Here is a 15,734-nt window from a genome sequence, read left to right as displayed (position 1 = left end):
CCTCTGGCACACTTGAAATGGAAGATGACCTTTTTTTTTTTTTTTTGCACCATTTCAAACTAAAAAATTTATACTCAGATGGCAAGCTGATTAATATCACATATTTCCAAAGGCATGGTTTGTCATCACAGATAAAATCAGATTTATGTTTAGACTAGGGAAAACCTGAAAAAGTTATTTTCCAAGAGTTCTGCTTCTGCTCTGTAGAGGACTAAATTGAACAACCCATAACATCAAACATGAAATAAAGGAAGTTTGAATCTATGACTCTCATGCCCATAAAAAGAAAGGGAAGAAAATTTTTCATAAATGTTCGTTAATGATTATCTTTTTCCATTAAATAAATAAATTACATATGGATGATGTGAAAATAATACTTCAATGTATTCTGGCTCTATGAAAAAAAGTTACTTACTTTACAACATGGAGTAAAATAAACAGGCCTCTCTCTTTAAGAGAGTATAATCCTTTAATTCATCTAGGGACACTAATCCAAGCAAATGTGTTCCACATCTCCATGGCAATGAAGAAAGTTTTCCTAGAGTAAATAGGTATTGGCCATTATATGTAAAAATTTTAGTTTTTTTTAATCTCACTTTCTGGGTTTGGTGCAAGAAGAAATTGAGGCTCAAATCTAAAGTGAAGTATGTGGCAATGATGCAACAGGTTTTGAGTGGAATCATTCCATTTACTTTTCTGATATTTTTGTCTTCTTTTGAGTATACAGTAATTATTGTGAGTATATAGTCATAGCCATAGTATATAGTCATTCTATAACTATCAACTCAAACACATTAAGAAAAATTCATACCTCTTCTTTACCTGTACAGCCACAGTTGCAAAGAATTTATTTTTTAAGAAATTGAAATAATTTTTAAATCATGACGCTGAAACTCAAATGCATATCTCAATTTTCAAAGATCAGACTCTTTCTACAACCTACTTTCTTCCATTTTGCATAATCAACTGATGACTAGGAAATAAAAATTGCTCTGGTTTTGATGAATTTATCACAGAGAGCGTAGCCCTAAAAAGCAGACCCCCTCTAATTTGTCTTATTTTGCTTGTCATTTAGAGATTGTTTGCCAAAAAGACACATGAAGATTTCAACTTGTGGGGAGAATTGCCTCACTTATGAGGAATCTCAGAGGAAGAGTTTTGCTATTGCAAGGAAAATCCTTGTGAGACACCAAAAATATCCTTTGCTTTAGTATATTAGTTGAGGTGGTTTCATGGGTATGAATCCAGCCCTCTGATTCTGTTTGCCTTCAAATTAACCATAGAAGCTCCACTATAACCTCAAATCTCTAGCCATTCTGTAGTTTTGTGATTTCCCAAACATCTGCTGGGGACTTTGAAACCACCACATTCATTTTCTGATGAGCTAAGCTGCAATTTAACTCAAGTCTCTGAAGGTGAAAGCCTGGGAAGCCTCCACAGAGAGCAGAACACTTTCCAAATCAGTTCTCAGCTTGTGGAGCTGGGAACAGCTGGCCTGCTCTCCCCTTTGGGCTGGGAGGGCTGCTTGTTTCCAGCTCCCTGACAGACATCTTAGGAACCCCCATTTCTCTGCTTTTTTTAACTACACCTACTTCCTGAGGCAAAGGGCCACAGTCCCTATCCATATGTCTGGAAAACCTGGAAAGAAACCTGGAATTTGTAAGGTTGTTGGGTTATTTCAGTAAACTATTTGAGGTCTGTGTGTGTTGCAGAAATGGGAATAAATTCTCCACAAAATCAGGACAACTAGAATCTGTCCTTCTACTTCTTTTTAGATGTCATAGTTCTTGCTATATCATAAAGCCTCCTAGTCAATTTTAACTGGCATGGAAAAGAAATTTATAAAAATGATACCAATAAACCAGAAAGTTTTAGGTTCAAAGTATTTCTGGACATGGATGTTTAAGGAACCGGTTGATGCCAAAACTAATTGTATTAATAGTGAATTTTTCCATAGAAAGGTGTCACCAAGTCTAGCATAAAGTCTCAGACAACAGATACCTCAGATTACAGAATCAACCTTCATCTTGGGTGGTGGGAGCCCAGACTGAAGTCAGCTCTCTCTATGATTTGGAGACTTTCACAAAGTGTGTGACACAGTCACCAGACTTTATAAGGCAGCTATCAGTCTCTTTTAACAAACTCCTTGGAAAGAGGGCTCGTTTTTTAATGTGGAAAAAATGTAGAATGTAAAACCTCAAATATTTTCACCAGACAGAACTCACATTCCTTAGCCAGCCCAGCTGGAAGTTGTTGTCAAGGTCGCTGTTTGTCAAAGGGCTCAAGCAGAAGGAAAAGCCTCATTCTGTTGTTTTTGTAGCACCTGTACAGTGGAGCCCTGGTCCATGCCTGTGGCTCTTTGGTCTGACACATGACTCCTCAGGAACACACAAGTAAATACTATTTAATGGTAATCTCACAAATAGTCCCTTTAGGGCCACAGCTAATGTAGTGCACTTAAAATTAGGCATGTGCTCAATTATAAAGTTACTATTGAATCAGAGGCTTTGGGGGCTGAAAATATGATTAAGGAGTATTTCAGCTTAAGAAAAGCCCCTAGATTAAATGTTGAGGGATTTTTTTCATATAAAGCTCAGACATATCGTATAATTTTAGAATATTACTTTCATTTTTAACAAGCTTGTCCAAGCTATAAAGTTGGAAATGTCTTCAAATAGTGTTTAAAAAGAGTATACTTTTAAGATTTCAAAGAAAAAGAGAAGTCTGCACTCAGTGCATTAAGAAATCCAGAGATTTTTTCCAAGCATTTTGTTTTTCTTAGTCTAGAGCTTTTTAAGTTAAGATCCAATTAATACATTATTATTCAAATCAACCAGAGTATTAAATGAAACAATGTTGACTTAGCCTTCCTGTAACTTTATGTTTCATGACAGTTATCCCAACAATTAATTAGATCTTCTTGACAAAGCAAATTGGTGATGTAAGTGGTGCTAGAAGTAACACTTTGAGTGGAAGCTACTCAAAAATCCCATCAAGTGTTACCATAATGAGGTGCCAGGAGTGTTCCTGTAATTAAAATGTGCTGAATTTGGCTGTGGCATGGGCTGACCTTGCTATTGACACAGGAGCTGTGCCCACATGCAGTGGATGTGATCCCTGCCCCGGGCTGAGCCTGTGTAGGCTTCCCTGATCTTCAGTGGAATTTCAATGCAGTAGTGAGCCTGAAGTCAGGACTGGGAAACCAGTGCATGGTACAGCTTGTTGAAAGCAGCTCTGCAGAGTTTCATGCCAAAGCAAGATGTGTGATGCAGCTGAAGTACTGGGACAGCAGGAACAAAGGGAATAGGAGGGACAGTGCACACTGACTAACTTTTCTAGGTTATCAGTGGAGAGACACTGGCACTGTCAGAGGCTTTGGGTGGGCTGCTTCATGCTGTCTCTCCTCATGGACTGTGGTGAGAAGCCAGGCAGAGCAAACAGCAAATAAAAGGAGAACCATGGGCACCCAAGCCAGCATAATAGGAATACCTTCTACATCTTCACCAGCACTTGCAGTCACATCTGACCCCTTCCAAAAACAAATGTATTCTTTCCTTATAATCTTGATGCCTTAATTAATAATTAAGCCTCTAAAATGTGTAAACAAACTTTAACTTTATGAAGATTTCAGAAAGATAATCCAAAACCTTGATGAAACAGGTCTTTATAAACAAGTCCTCTCTTTGCCTGGAGGATACTGTGTATTTCACATAAGAAGGTTATTTGTAAAATTGGTTCTGGTCCAAATTTAGCATTTGCTTAAGCTTAATGAGCTCTGTAATGTGCTTACAGGTAAATGCATGTTTAGACACTGTTGGAAGGAAAGAAAAGAATACTGATGCAGAATCATGGGCTCATCAGACTGAAGGAACAATCAAGGGGTGCAATATAGTTACTTGTCACCTGAAAGTAATCCCTGTTGCTGTTCACCACTGACTCATTATCCCAGTGGGAAGGTGACATGGCTGTGGAGGCAATTAGCCAGGGCTGAAAGCTGCTTTACCTTCTTACCCTCTTTTAGCAAAGTGCAAATGGAAATATAACTCTGAAATAAGTTCTTTTTTTTTTTTTTTTTTTTTTTTATTCTAGACATGATTGGAACTTTTTACCTCTTTTTCTGAGTCTTTACACATATATGTAAGCTAAACATGCAACTGCTGGATGGGGAAGTATTTTCTTCTGGTTCTTGTGGTTGTATATAGAATGTTGACTTGTCACTGAAAAAATCAATCTCCTTCAGAAACAGAACATACTCATCTGAGAACCCAAACTTTTCTAATCCAAGTTTTCTTCTCTTTTTTTTCTCTCTTTTTTTTTTTTTTTTTTTTTAACAAAAGTCAGCACTTTCTACAGAAAGCTAATATTTGTGAGAGTTTTGGACTAAAAAGATTTCATTTTCTCATATATTTATACTCTAGAAAACTACATGAGCACATTATTATTTTGTCTGATTTGTTGCTGAGGTAAAGAAGGAATAATTAAGACAGTCAACACATGTCTTGGTATTGTCACATGGATCTTTGATCGTTTGAATCTCTAAGGAACCAATATGTGGATATGTATGGTATCAGTGGTTCATTGCTCTTTCCAGTGAAAGGACTTTGGATCATTAAATGCAGCTGGAAGGAGATACTTTTAAATCCTCCTAAAAGGACCCAGTTGTTCACTTCAATGTGAGTTAAGCTGTGATGCTCATTTCTGTAGAATGATGCAGATTCCTAAGGTTTCCAGGATTTGAAGGAGAAACTAAATAAATCCATCTTATTTAATTTGGCTGAATACTAGTAATGACGTATAAATTATGTTTATAATTCTTCTTCTTCAAGAGGACCAAGATACAAATGGTTGGAGGATGAGAAAGCACTCATGGGAGTCATCATGTGTGTTGGGACTTCTTTCCTCCTGGCATTCTTTTCTGACAGATGCTGGCAGCAGCAGCAGTGAGAGGAGATGCTGCACCAGGTGGACTCTCTGATCCAGTATTTGTGCCCTTGAACACGCTGGTGTTCACTGCAGTGCTTTGTATGGCTGCAGACCATGATGTGTGAAACACCTCCTAAAGAGACCCCGCTTCTCACTGGTGTGTGTTAGAGCTGACACCACTCAGTACTCACCAAACCAGACTTGCCTCACTTGATTTAGAAACACCTGATTATTTATTTGCAAGTCCTGCCTCCTGCAAACAATTGCAGTACTCATGCAGAACTCAATTCAGTACTTCGCAAAATCCAAAAGAGGGGACTGAAAATAAAACAGATTATACACAGAAAGGAGAAAAAAAATGCCAAACCAAATATTTTAGAAAATGCGGTTTTTAAATTTGAAGGTGGAAAAGGAAAATGTAAAAAAAAGAAAGTTTTGCTTATCATAAGGTTTTGCTTTGTAGGTAAATGCATCCCGCCAAGAAACCAAGCTGATGGAAGAATGTGACCAACTCATTGAAATAATCCAGCAAAGACGGCAAATAATTGGAACCAAAATCAAAGAAGGAAAGGTAAAAACTTTTCTTCTTTAGATCACAAGTAGGTCAACACTGTTTCCTTTTGACTGCAGCTTTTTTGACTGCAGATATTATTGGTATAAATCTGTAAAAGTCCTTATGTAGTTCTTGGCTACTGACTGATACTTTCATGTAAAGAATTAAATCCTTGAAGACTAGTACTCCAGACCTCAACTGTTTATTGGCTATTTCTCTTACTACAGGTGATTATGGATTTTAAGGATAAAACCAGAAATTTTGTCATACTTGGTAAATGACAAATTGTCCCCTTAATGTTTCCTTCACTCTGTTATGTGCCTGACAGTATTTCCCCCAAAGTGTTAACTTTCAAAAAATGTCACAGCATATAGAATCATGTCTCACAACTATCTTCTTTTTTTTTTCTAGGTATTTTATCTTTTTATTCAAATACTATCACACTAATATTTTGTTCCAGTCATTGTCATTCATGAGGATATGAAATCTTAACTTATTTACAAAAAAAGATATTCAAAAGTGTGAAAGAAATTAAATTTGGTGTACATTTCTAATTCCCAAAGTTCCGTGATTATTAGTAGCAAACACATTGAGCAGGAAAAATCTCTGATACTCAAGTTTCAACATATTTTTCTAGCTAACTGTTAACTCAGAAATGCATTAGAGTTTAATTAATGTTTTAATTTTCTAGGTGCAAGGTGTTTACTGTTTAACTCCTAAAGTAACTAAGTCAGATATTCATTCTTCTTGTGTGGGAAAAGCTCAGGAAAAGAATGAAGTCAAGAGCAGGTTAAATGGTTCATGTGGATGTCAAGATATTCCAATTAACTTGAAATGAAAACTCTGTAGGCAAAGGCTAACTTAAACACGTTTGAAACCACAGGTCCTGTACACTATGTGAAAAACCTGAATTTCCTCATGCTGTTAACAAAATATAATTCCCTTCAAATAAAATAGATGGCCTTCATTTTTGTTTCAACTCCTTTTCTCTATGCAGAGAGACCAGGTGTGCTACCAATGAAGTAGAAAACCTACCATTCATCTGGATTTGTGCAATATACACATTGCTTGTAAAAACTCTGTTGCTAGCAAAAATTATTCTAATTTCTAAATGGAAGATTTGTAACACAATTGATGCCAAATTTTTTTGAATAGAGCTGTTATCAGAATCTGTCCCCATTCTTTGTTCTATTTTGTTGAGCTGAAAGTTACATCAGTGGAGGTCCAGTCAAGGTCTGGAATGCTTTGACTCAAATGTTACATATATTAAAGACTTCAAGGTCTCAAGAGACCCATGTGAAAAGCCACAGGAAGTTCTGCCCAATGTATCTTCCTTTGAGAGGGCCTATGGCTAAGAGTCTTTCTGGAAGGGAGAGCATGGCAAATTTCTCTGTAGGACTCTAGGTGTGGCTACAGAGCTGGAAACACATACTGAGCTCTAGCTGTGCCTGCAAGGCTGCAGCTTCAGTTACTCACGAGTCTGAACACCCTGAGCAGCTCCACACTTAATCTCACCTATCACCCAAACCCTACAAAATCCCACAGAACATGTAACAGGGAAGAAGCAAATATCAACTAGGTAAGATAATCCTTGGGCAGATGTCATTCCTACCATTGCAGAAGTGGGTGGGGACTGAGCTAGATGAGACTCTTCCTTTTTCAATTTATCATCTTCCTCTTCTTGAAGATAAAAGAAAGAATCAATCAAGTGAAAAATATAGTTCATATATAGACATCTCAAGTCATGACATGCCTTCTACTGCAGAAAACTCATAAGTTAAAATTTACTTCAGTTCACTGTTTGCTTGTTAATTAATTAGTAAATAAAGAGATGAACTTCTTAACACTGCTGGGAACCTTTCCCTGGTTAGGCTGGTGTAGACTGAATTGTGAACTCTGCAAATGCACAGTTACAGGAAACTTTGTGGCATAGTTCATCCTAGAAGCTGATCAAATCATTAGCATTACCAAAATGTGTGTGTTCCCTGCATTTTCTTCTCTATCTTTAAAGACATACAAATATCACACAACACAAATCATTTGGCCAGCATCTTGTTCTGGAAAGTTTTTTTTAAATGTTTATTGTTTCTGTTGTCAGATAGCTGCACTAAAATACCCTCATCACTGCTTAGGATACAAATATTTCTGAAAGTCAAATCAGCAACTTCATAGCCTGTGCCCTAATTCCTGAGATTGGAAGAGTTATCTTGATTTTAAATTTGGACATTTCTGCCAACCCATTTGGTTGCTAGTTCCTTCATTTTGCATGTAACTGGGTCTTAATGGGCCTGTCTGAACTCCAGAGTTATTTAATTTCCTTCCTTTTTCTTACTCCTGTTCAAACTGTGATCCTGATGTGATAACAAAGGGAAGGACTCCCAGACCTTTCAGGAACTATTGTAGTTCCTGAAAGTTTTGTTAGCCAACATTGTCTTTAAATGGAGGACTGTACCCTTCCCTAACCTTTTTGCTAATGATTGCAGTCACATCTTCTGTGTTTATCTCCAGCACATATGTTTGCAGTAATAATAATCAGCTCTCCAGCACTACTGTGCTTTTGTCCAGTTAAAAATATCCAACAAGAAAACACCCTCTTTTACTTAAAGCACATAATGAGGTCAGGCATGTATTGTTAACAGAATTGAACAGTCTTTTTCTGTTAACTTTTGTTTTCAGTTTTCTTCTTTTTATGAAACTCAGTAGAAAAAATCCAGTTAATCTATAAGTAGCTTTTAACACAGATCTCATAATTTCTGGGAAATGGTTATCTAAATAGACCTTAGTTATCATGTAAGCAGAAATTACCAGGAAATGACGTTCCTTCTGCTGGAAAATAGGCCAGCTGTGCTTGTTTTGGCTCTCCCCTGTTGTTTTCCATGTGGAAAATATTCAGGCAGAAAGGCTGTTCCTGTCCCTTATTAAAATGGCTAGATGGAGTTCACCACAAAGCTTGTCACCAAAGCCATTTATCTTAACTCCTCCTTTGCCCAGCTTTACCTCTGAATTGCAAAGCCAACCATGACTTGTGACCTCAGAGACATGACTACTTTCCTGTGTTTCCACTCAAGGTGGTGAGGCTGAGAAAACTGGCTCAGCAGATTGCAAACTGCAAGCAGTGCATTGAGCGCTCAACGTCCCTCATCTCTCAGGCAGAGCAGTCACTGAAGGAGAACGACCATGCTCGCTTCCTGCAGACTGCCAAAAATATCACTGAAAGGTAAGAGAGATGTTCCTCTCAGTGAAAAGGAAAACCTCACTCTCTAAGGCAGATGTGTTGCCATAGTTGCCGTATTGTCTTGTCACATCAGAGACGTGGTCAAAGGCAGGGGGGTTGTTGACATATTCCCCCAAAATTCTACTTTGTGCTATACCAGATTGGGAAGAACCTTACTGTAGTCCTAAATCTAAACATTCCTTTGAGAAGAGGAGCAGTCAAAAAGGGTGCAAATTAAGAGTTACAACAAGAACAGCATGCACAAGTGAAAGAGTTAGAATGATTGCCAAGCAGATGTCTGATGTTAAACACACTTAAAAAATGGGTTTATGGCTGAAATTCCTACTTCATGAAAAATTCTGAGATTGAGAAAGAAATCAGGCAGTCAGTGCATTCATTAGAAGAAACTGGTAATGATCTTAATGGATTCATATTCTTCACAAAATAAAAAGCTACAAGAAAATGAAACTTGTAAATTTGTGAACCTGCGCCATGCATCTTGAGGAGATGGAGATTCAACAGTCCAGGAGGTTTGGAAGTTACATCAGCTGTTGTGTTGGGCTACTGGCTGCAGGGAATTTCTATTCCTTCAGGCTGCTGCCTCCTCTTCAGCATGCCAGATGTATCAATGATCCCAAGGACAGGGACCATGCTATCAGAAAATTTGCTCTGATTTTCAGTGCAATGCTGTGAATGCTGAAACATACCCATTGAGTTTCAGCAGGATTTTCTGATGAAAAATATTCTGCTGAAATATCAGTTGTTTAGCAATCGGAATTTTTTTTTCATTTAAGTTTAAAGAAGGAGAATATGGACAACAAAGAAAGACATCAAAAGTATGGGGGTTTTAAATTTTTTTAAATAGCTTTTTTTTAATAGTTATTTTTTTATTTCAGGGTTCACATTTCTTCATATTTTCCAGCCAGTTTCCCCAAATTCCAAACAAGAAATTCCCTGCTCCTATTACACATTTTTTTAAGTCTTTCCCTTACTCTGGTGTGCTGCATAAGTCTTCAGCAAATTACCAATTTATAAATAAGCCAGCAACACTGGGTTCCCCATTACAGATTCAGAGAACTGAAAATCAGTTGAAAAAGACAAGGCCAGTCAAGGCAGTGGGTTATATGCTGTCTCTCAGACTGTGGTTTATATTCTGTCACCAAGCAACATTGTGGCATCCAAATTGAAGCCAGTAGTAAAACTAGAATGAGTATCAAAAGCTGAAGGTGGGGTCTGCCCTTTTTTCAGTGTTCAGCAGAAACAGCAGTAGGACAGAAACTTGTGGAGACCCAGGGCTTCCTAACTGACTACCACATAATATTCAGAGAAGCTCCATTTTGAACTTGTAAGCATGAACAATTGCATCATAAATACAATACTTTATACTTTCACAGGAGAGACACTGGGAGAGCAGAAATGAGACAAGCTGACATATGTCCCCAGTCAAAAAATTCTTGGCTATCACAGATTGTTGTCTGTAATGAAATGGCTGTGAACATCCTGAAAATCAGAGAATCATTCCAAGCAGTGAATAAAACCCAGGGTAAAAAAGATACCAAGTGCTTGCAGACAAATTGCAAATGGCAAAAGAGGCTAAATAGAATTATAAATTATTCCTCACAAGTAACTCTCTTAGTTCTCCTGTGGTGAGCAACATTTTGTTTGCTTTTAGATTGCTCATGTAAAGTCTCACTAGGGCTCTCAGCTCCAGCAGCTAAAGAAGTCTCCTGAAATCATCCTCACTGAATTTCTTCATCCACACATTTCAAAGTAATTGCAGTAAAATATTTTCTGTTGTAAACACAACAGGTAACTGCACAAGCAGAGTCATTACATTCACTCTGATGATTAAGTTGTGCATTATTTGCAGTGGATGAAATACATTTATCCTAGAAAAACCCTTTCCAATCAAGTACAGTGTCAGTGTTTACAGTGTCAACAGTAGGCAGAATTACAGAATTCAATCCTCTGAACCTAATATGGTTCAGCAGGGTGTCTGAAATTTTGAATTGTTGATCTCACCAAAAACTGAAATGTAACACATGTAAATACAGAGCACCTTTTGCATTTCCCCTAAAACAGTCCAAAAAGACCTGCTGGTATAAAATAAAATTTTTAAAAAATATCTGTCCTAGGATCTACTTTAAACTGAGTTCTACATTCACAGCTGCAGCAGAAACAGTGCTGAAAACTGTATAACAAGAATATTGACAAGGAAACCTCCCCAGCTCAGCTTTTGAAAACTATGCTGAAGACAATGAGATGTACAGCTCTGGTTTTGACTTTCCTTATTGTATTTTCCAAAACTACTACACAAAATATATATGAAAAAATGCTCCTTAGTAAACATTCGTCCTGGAGTCATTTCAGTCCAGTCTACAGACAAAGAATAATATGGGAAAATTTTAAATTGAAGCAATCAAATATTTTGATCAGACATGTCAAAAATGATATAACAGACATAAATTTCATAACAGATAACAGACATAGATTGCATGCATAGTTGTCTGTTTATCTCCAAACTGAAACATTTGCCCAGTATTTGTTGTATAGCATAAGGTCTAGTCATCTCTCTCCTTAAACCAGTCAAACTTTCTGTAAACACATCCAGTGTCCAGCTCTCCAGAAATACGCATTTGGTGAAACCAGGCTGGATGGACTGGAAAATGCAATTTTTCTTGTGAAAGTTCATCTCTTTATATTAGTACATCTGGACAGAGAAAATGTAAATGTAGCTCCTGAAATGAGGTAGGTGAGGAAACTTTTCCATTTTGGAGGAAATATAAGTATGCACACATGCTTTTTAGGGAAAAGGCTTTTAAAATAAACCATGCTGACATCTATTTGTTTTATCTCCCTCCTGTGCCTTTTGAAGTTGGCAGCAGTGTGCTGTGCTGAGCAGCTGAGGAGCTGTGGGGACTGCACCAAGCCCTTGGGACAGCAGTGCCAAGGTGTGCCTGCAGCAAGAAGCTGCTTGGGAAAACAAGGGTTGGGAGAGATGCAGCATCTGTCAGGATTGCTTAAACACAGCTAATTACAGAGCTCTTTCTTCTTTGGTTCCATGGGTGATTAAAAAGAAGAATTCAAGGGATTTTGTTATTTGGCCAGTATTTTGTTAAAATCTTATCTGATACTGCATGATAGGCCTAAGTTCAGTAAAAAAAAATAAAAATATTGGAGATCTTGCTGTCAAAAATAAAAGTGGCAGGAGAAGTTCCTGAATTAAAACATGTAATTAAAATACGTATATAAGCTTTTATCAAGTTTTTTGAGAAGCTATAACAACCACATTGATCAAGTCCACCTTGATAAAAAAGTCATTGTGTTTTGAGTGCTAAAAGACATTTTTCTTTTCATTACAGGGTTTCCATGGCAACTGCATCCTCCCAGGTTCTAATTCCTGAAATTAATCTCAATGATACTTTTGATACTTTCGCACTTGATTTTACCAGGGAGAAGAAATTGTTGGAATGCCTTGATTACCTTACAGGTACTTTTTTTTTTTTTTCTTGAAGTGCTACTATTATGTATTCCTCATAAAATAGTAGTGATAGGACTTTCTTCAGTTCTCCCTGTGGTTGTAACTTTGGCTGGTTGCCAGGTGCTCACTCCATCTCCTCAGTAAGGGGAGAAAATAAGATGAAAGCTCATGGGTTGAGATAAGGACAAGGAGATCACTCAAGAATTACTGCTACAGGCAAAACAGACTCAGCTTGGGGAAGATAAATGTAATTTATTGCAAATTAATTGTAAAAGTAGGACACTGAGAAATAAAAATAAATCTAACAAAAAACTTTCCCCCACTTCGTCCTTCTTGGGCTCAACTTCACTCTTCCACCTGCTCCCCACCAAGTGTTGCATGGGGATGAGGAATGGATGTTGTGGTCAGTTCATCACACATCATCTCTGCCACTCCTTCCTGGTGCCCTTCCCCTACTCTGGCATGGACTTTCTCCCACAGAATGCAGCTCTACATGAACTTCTCCAACATGGGCCCTTCCAAGGGTGCCATTGTCCAACAGCTGCCCCAGAGTGGGTCCATTCTGGCAGATGAGTCCTTCAGGAGTGGACTGCTGCAGTGAGTCCTCCATGGGCCACAATTCCTGTTGGAAACCTTCATCCCATGTGGTACTCTCTCTGCAGGCTGCAGCTTCCTCCAGGGCATACCAGCCTGCTCCGGTGTGGGTGCTCCAGGGCTGCTGGTGGACATCTCCTGCACTGCAGTCTTCTGTGGGCTACATGGAAACAGCCTGCATCACCACAGCCTTCCCTGCAGGCTGCCGGGGAGTTTCTGCTCCAGCACCTGGGGCACCTCTTCTCCTTCCTCCTTCACCAATCTTGGCACCTGCAGGGCTGTTTCTATCACATTTTCTCACTCCTCTCTGCCCCCACTGCTGCACAGCCTTTCTTCCCCTTTCTTTAAAGTGCTATCACAGAGTGATCACACTAGCAATGGGCTCAGCCTTGGACAGTGGCAGGTGGATCTTAGAACTGTCTGTGTCTGATACTGAGGCAGCTCCTGATCTTTTCTGGCAGAGATAACTCTTGCAGCCCAGCCACTCGCAAAACCTTGCTGCATAAACCAAATACGCTCTCCCTCTTAATCCTGAATATATTACCTCCAACAGCCCCAGAACACCCCAGGAAGCACTGGGTGCTTCAAACAACTGGAATGCATTTCCCACCTCCTCTCCTTGCATTCTTCACCACCAGAGTGTGAGGAAGTAGGTTTAAGAAATTATTAAAAGCCACTGCAGCAGAGTGCAGTGAAAGAACAGCTGGAGCTCCGCCTGGAGCAGCCAGAGGAGGGAGAGCAGGGACCAAGCCCTGTTTCCCAGGAGATGGATGCTCCAGGTGTTACCCTGTCCCTTGGGGCTGCCTCCTTGCTGCAGCAGATTGCTGCCTGGCAGAGTTCCCATGAGCAATCAGCAGCCGCTCAAGCAATCAACATCACAGGCTCAGCAGCAAAGATGTTTTCTCATGTCGGTGACTCTGTGAATTTCCCCCATCAAGAACTGGAGGATCTGGCTGTGTCTGGAGCTAGAGAGTGTGTGGTGTGCTCTGAGCCTGGCTGTGGCGTGGGATCTCCACCCTGCAGAGCCCCACCTTGCCTAACTGAGGTCTTTGGCCTGAGGAAGCCCACAGGATTAGACCCTTACTGAAAGCCTGAGTAATGTGTAGTCTCAGAGTGTACAATGACTCACAAAGAGAAACAAATTACTGTAATTTAGAGTGTTTTGATTTCAATGCCAGAATTAGAACAATTCATTCCAGCTCAATTGAAAACAGAAGAGATGTGGTAGGTTTTTATTTTGCAGCATCTTTAAGCATCTGCTGTTAGTAGCAAGAATTTGCAATGAAAGGCACAAAGCACTGTTGGAAAAGCATTGGAAAACACTTCCTGGGTCCATTCACTTGTCCCAGTTTTCAGAGGATATGCTTGTGTTAGTTCAGGAGAATGTGGGAATGCAGCCTCTGCATTGCTAACCACTCTCTTTTCCAAGCAGAGGACTCCAAGCAGAGGACTGGCTTCTGGCTTTTCTTCAGGGGAAAAGCTGAGAAAGTTAGGGTTGTTCAGCCTACAGATGAGAGGGATCCAAGGAGACCTCATTGTGGTGTTCAGCACTTAAAACATTTTAGTAGTGTCTATTGAGAAAGGACATGGGGTAACAGATCTAAACCAAATGAGGGTAAGTTCAGACTACATGTATGGAAAAATTCTTTAAGATGAAGGTGGTGAGACATTGGAGCAGGTTGCCAGAGAGGCTGTATAGGTCCCATCCCTGGAAACATTCAAGGTCAAGTTGGACAGAACTCTGAGCAACCTGTCCCTATTCACTGTCTGGAGATTGAGCCAAATGACCTTTGAAGGTTCCTCCCAATCCAAAGTATTCTCTGATTCTGTGATTCCATAAATAGTGAATAGATCAATACTGGGAAGCACAAGACTGGGTGCATGCACAGGGCAGCAGCACTCTGCTGGAGCTGTGGGATTCTTGCCACATCAAAAAGAGAAATTATATCTGCAAGGAATTTGTCACTGTGTGACAGGTAAGTACAATCAGTGTCTAACACATATTCAAGTAAATAAAACACAACAATAATGTGATAAGATCAATTTCAGCTTCTTATACAGTACCAGTGAAATTTTATGTTGTCTGCCTCTCTCTAAATCTGCAGGAATTTTGCCATCGTGTTCAGCCTTCATCCTAAATTTATAAAAATACAAGGAAATGAAGGATTAAAACAAAAAACTGACTCATTCACCCTAACCTAGCAATCGACCTCTAAAATAATCAGTCTTATCTTCCTTTATGATCAAAGAAGAGAAATAACCATCTCATTTTGAGGAACATATATTGAGGCACTAGACTCCATTCTGGAGTTGTCTGCTTCTCCCAGTTGTCTCCAAATAGAGGATAGATGTATTTATTCAAATGCAGATAGCTGTGGTTTAGATCTGTGAAGTTATATGAGGTTAATTCTGTCTAGCAGTCTGTTCCTGCATCCCCCAGGTCTTCTCCCCTTTGTACATCATATGTCAATATTATCAACTTAATTGCTGTGCACTGCAGAAAACAAAGGTTATATCTGTACCAAAATGAAGGGTTGTCTTGCTACAAAGATATTTTCTGTGATCCATCATGATGACTGTGTCATTTACATAGGTCCTTCTCTGCCTTTTTCCCAACTCATCCACAGCCTTAAAAAATTTCTCGCAATGCAGTCTAAGGAAACTTGCATATATATCAAGCATTTTAGTGGTTTTTTTTCCTAACAAACCATTTTTATCCTTGATGCCCAGTGAAAAACAGTTCTAACTGGCTTTTCTTCACATTAATAAATAGCATATGGGCTGCAGTGGCAAAATGCAAAGCACATGTCCAAATGATCTGAGCATAAAATGCAACCTATACAGACAGTTAAAATACATTCATGTAAATATATGTAAATAAGTATACATGAGCTATAGGTATACATATATATATATGTATATATATATATATATATATATAAAATCCCAAGAGTAAAATGGATTTGATT

General features: G+C 38.8%; 1 protein-coding gene across 2 annotated transcripts in view; it reads left to right on the top strand.

The window, feature by feature from the left end:
• The window catches only part of MID1 (midline 1), a 140,274-nt gene that overhangs the window by 104,240 nt on the left and 20,300 nt on the right, over nt 1-15,734 (top strand). For both annotated transcript variants that reach the window (XM_058045252.1, XM_058045253.1), the window contains exons 4-6: nt 5,387-5,494; nt 8,545-8,693; nt 12,053-12,180. In XM_058045252.1, coding sequence (XP_057901235.1) covers nt 5,387-5,494; nt 8,545-8,693; nt 12,053-12,180 — 385 coding nt within the window. The remainder of the gene's footprint in view (nt 1-5,386; nt 5,495-8,544; nt 8,694-12,052; nt 12,181-15,734) is intronic.

This window comes from Melospiza georgiana, chromosome 2 (assembly GCF_028018845.1).
Source record: "Melospiza georgiana isolate bMelGeo1 chromosome 2, bMelGeo1.pri, whole genome shotgun sequence".
NCBI lineage: Eukaryota > Metazoa > Chordata > Aves > Passeriformes > Passerellidae > Melospiza > Melospiza georgiana.
The sequence above is the reverse complement of the archived record's forward strand: the minus strand, read 5'-3'. Positions and strand labels throughout refer to the sequence as shown.